At 48.1% G+C, this 3407-nt stretch overlaps 1 protein-coding gene across 1 annotated transcript in view; it reads left to right on the top strand.

Moving 5' to 3' along the window:
• Positions 1–1351, top strand: part of LOC105518773 (leucine-rich repeat-containing protein 37A2-like) — a 41231-nt gene extending 39880 nt beyond the window's left edge. Inside the window, exons 14-16 of the mRNA XM_011951894.1 lie at positions 858–912; positions 991–1130; positions 1236–1351. Coding sequence (XP_011807284.1) covers positions 858–912; positions 991–1130; positions 1236–1287 — 247 coding nt within the window. The 3' untranslated portion in view covers positions 1288–1351. The remainder of the gene's footprint in view (positions 1–857; positions 913–990; positions 1131–1235) is intronic.
• Positions 1352–3407: the final 2056 nt, after the last annotated feature.

Raw genomic sequence — 3407 nt, forward strand, 5'->3', positions numbered from 1 at the left:
TGTGGTGGCGCAGGCCTATTAGTAATCCCAGCTACTCAGGAGGCTGAGGCAGGAGAATTGCTTGAACCCAGGAGGCGGAGGTTGCAGTGAGCCAAGATTGCACCGTTGCACCCAGCCTGGGGAGCAAGAGCAAAACTGTCTCAAACAAAAAAACAAAAAAAGGAATTTTAACTACAAGAGACCTTAGGCAGTATTTCGTCATTTTATGACAGGAAAACTGAGAAAGAGAAAGGGAGAGTGTCTTGCCCCATGGTCACACAATGCACTCTGGCTTTTTCTATTTTATTCAAATTCAAAAAGAACATGTTGTCCTTTCAACTGATTTCACAGCTCACTCACTCACCAGCCACTGTCACCCGTATGAAGACTGTGAGATAGATAACTTGGCTACCTGCACTCAGGCATTTGCTTGAGGTGATCCAACTTATAGAATAAAGTATCTAGAAAGAAAAGAACCACTCCATCTCCCACCATCAAATGATGCCTGTGAGACTAAGTCCGAAGGGGACTGATATAAAATGCTTCTGCCCAGCATGGCTGTGCAGTTTGTTGACTGTACAGGGGCACTTGGCCAACGGGGTGACTGGGACTGAACATCCTGCCCATGCTCCATGCTGAGCCGCATATAAAGTCCCCCCAGTATATTGTGGGGCCCTTCCGAACAGACATGGAGAGTTTCTGAAAGTCCCACATGCATGGGATTATTTTCAGGACCCCAGGTATGTGGTCTGCGGTGGTTCTTCTCACTGTGATTATGGACTGAGGTACTCATTTAGTCCTAATAAGACCAGAGAAGTACATTGTGAGAGACGTGGAAATGGCAGCTCACTCACTGTCTTGTGCATGTGTCTCCCCAGGGGCATTTTCAGATTTCTGCCATATAGGAGATGCTCTTCGCCAAATGAGACTCAGGTACTTTGGAGGATTCATTGCTGTGGCCAGGGAAAGCAGAGGACATGCAAAATTAATACTTCCCTTTCTGTCTTCTAGGAGGGATCTTTCTTATTCAGACAGCCGCTCTGGCTTAAAGATATGTACAAACCTCTCAGTGCCCCAAGAGTACATAACCAGGTAGAGAAGCTGCACAAGAAGTCATCTAATGAGGAGGAGAGCCTCAGCAGGGACCCTGGGTAAATGACGGGCCCTCACAGTTCCCAACTAAAATGAGGAGGGGGTGAGAAGGTTAACTGCTGCTTTCAAGAATCAAAACCTTGGCATTATTGTTCTTACCCCAGGGACAGCGAAGCCCCAACAGAGATTGGGGAGGAGAGTGAAGCCCAGTCATAGGAGAAGAAAGAGTGACCTCAGCCCGCCTCAGGCCTCCTGCAAAAATACATAGCATAAACAACAAGGGCCATCAGAAAGAAAAGCAGGACTGAAGCCAGCGATCCATACATCCACAGAGGCAGCGGGCAGAGGAAGCACAGGGCCATCATTCCCTCCCTTGTTTCCCAGTCTTACTAGTCACTCAGACCTGAAAACATATCCTCAGGGGTAGAGATTTTACAATTAAATACTGTTGTTCTCTTGTTCTGGGTGCCCTCTCCCTTGGTTCATCAAGCAGCAGTCATATAATACCACATACTTGACCTCCTGCCCACAGGCGAACTCCCACCTCCTGGCCCCTGTCATGGGATCACTGGGCCTGCCTGCACTGTGGGGCCAAGCCCCATCTTTTTCCCAAGCCCTCAAGCCCACGCATGAATGTTCATCCAGACTTGGTGGGGGGCTTTTTACTCTTACAAGATGGCAAAAGATTCACTTGGTTTTTTAAAAATTTGTTTTTCTTTTTAAAAATCCCAACCCTTGGATAGCAGGGAGATGCTGGAGGGGTAGGGTCAGGAAGAGTATGTGAGAGCAGTCATTTCCCAAGGCTGCCCTCTGCAGGACTGTATTTCAGAAAACACACTGGTGGGGCTACCTCTCCATTCACATGTACTGCCCTAGCCTCTCCCCATCCCCCGCTGATGCACATCCATAGCTGCACTGTTCCATAACGGCAGTAGAATGCTGCAGAAGGCGCAAGGATTCCTCCACTCACCTTCAAAGAAAAAGTCACTAATCACATTTGGTAGGTTAGGGAACATTGAACACAAATGAACTCAGGCAGTTGGTAACAGGAGGTAAAGAACAGCGCTAACTGCAGAACAGCTGCCCCCCACCTTCCCAGGAGCAGTGTGACTAGGAAGCAGCCCCGTGTGCGTGCTGGTCGGGGTTCTAAGCAAAGTGAGCCACCCATCAGTTCCAATGAGTTTGCTGATGCTGGACAAAAGACACCTGTTGTCTTGCTGCCTGCCCCAGTTACCTCCCAAAGTTCCTTACTGAGAATGAAAAGCATCTTTCTCTGTGTAGTGACTTCAGTGGGCCAACAAATATTTGAGTTTAAAGCACAAGACTAAATAGTCATAGGCAGAGCAGCAGCTAACATTTACAATTTGCTTACTTGATGCTAAACCCTGGGTTAGGCATTTTACAGTCATATCAATTAGCCCAGCAATTCATGGAAGAATAGTTTTAAAATCACCTGACACTTTCGGAGGCCGAGGCGGTCAGATCACAAGGTCAGGAGATGGAGACCATCCTGGCTAACACGGTGAAACCCCGTCTCTACTAAAAATACAAAAAAAACTTAGCCGGGCATGGTGGCGGGGGCATCTGTAGTCCCAGCTACTCAGGAGGCTGAGGCAGGAGAATGGCGTGAACCCGGGAGGCAGAGTTTGCAGTGAGCCAAGATCACGCCACTGCACTCCAGCCTGGGCGACAGAGCGAGACTGTCTCAAAAAAAAAATCATCATCTGACAGGCCGGGTGCAGTGGCTCATGCCTGTAACCCCAGCACTTTGGGAGGCTGAGGTAGGTGAACCACCTGAGGTCAGGGGTTCAAGACCACCCTGGACAACATGGAAAAACCCTGTCTCTACTGAAAAAATACAAAAATTAGGTGGGGGTGGTGATGCACGCCTGTAATCCCAGTTACTCAGGAAGCTGAGGGAGGGAGAATTGCTTGAACCCAGGAGGCGGAGGTTGCAGTGTGCTCAGATTGGGCCACTGCACACCAGCCTGGGCAACAGAGCGAGAGTCCATCTCAAAAAAAAAAAAAAAAAAAAAAGCCAAGACTAGAGATCCTTGTGGTGCTGGGCTCCCAAAGTCTGGATTCCAAGCACTTCCAGGTTCCTATTTTGGCATATTTACATAATTTAACACTTTGATGCTTATAATTTTTTTATATAACAAAAAAAATTTATGAATCTCAAATGTGTACTTTTTTTTTTCAGAGAGGGTTGATCTGTCACCCAGGCTGGACTGCAGTGGTGCATTCATAGCTCACTGCAGCCTCAAGCTCTTGGGCTCAAAAGATCCTACCTCAGCCTCCAGAGTAGCTGGGGGTCTACAGGCGTGTACCACCAT

The sequence above is a fragment of the Colobus angolensis genome, unplaced genomic scaffold (genome assembly GCF_000951035.1).
Source record: "Colobus angolensis palliatus isolate OR3802 unplaced genomic scaffold, Cang.pa_1.0 Scaffold329, whole genome shotgun sequence".
In the NCBI taxonomy this organism is placed as follows: Eukaryota; Metazoa; Chordata; class Mammalia; order Primates; family Cercopithecidae; genus Colobus; species Colobus angolensis.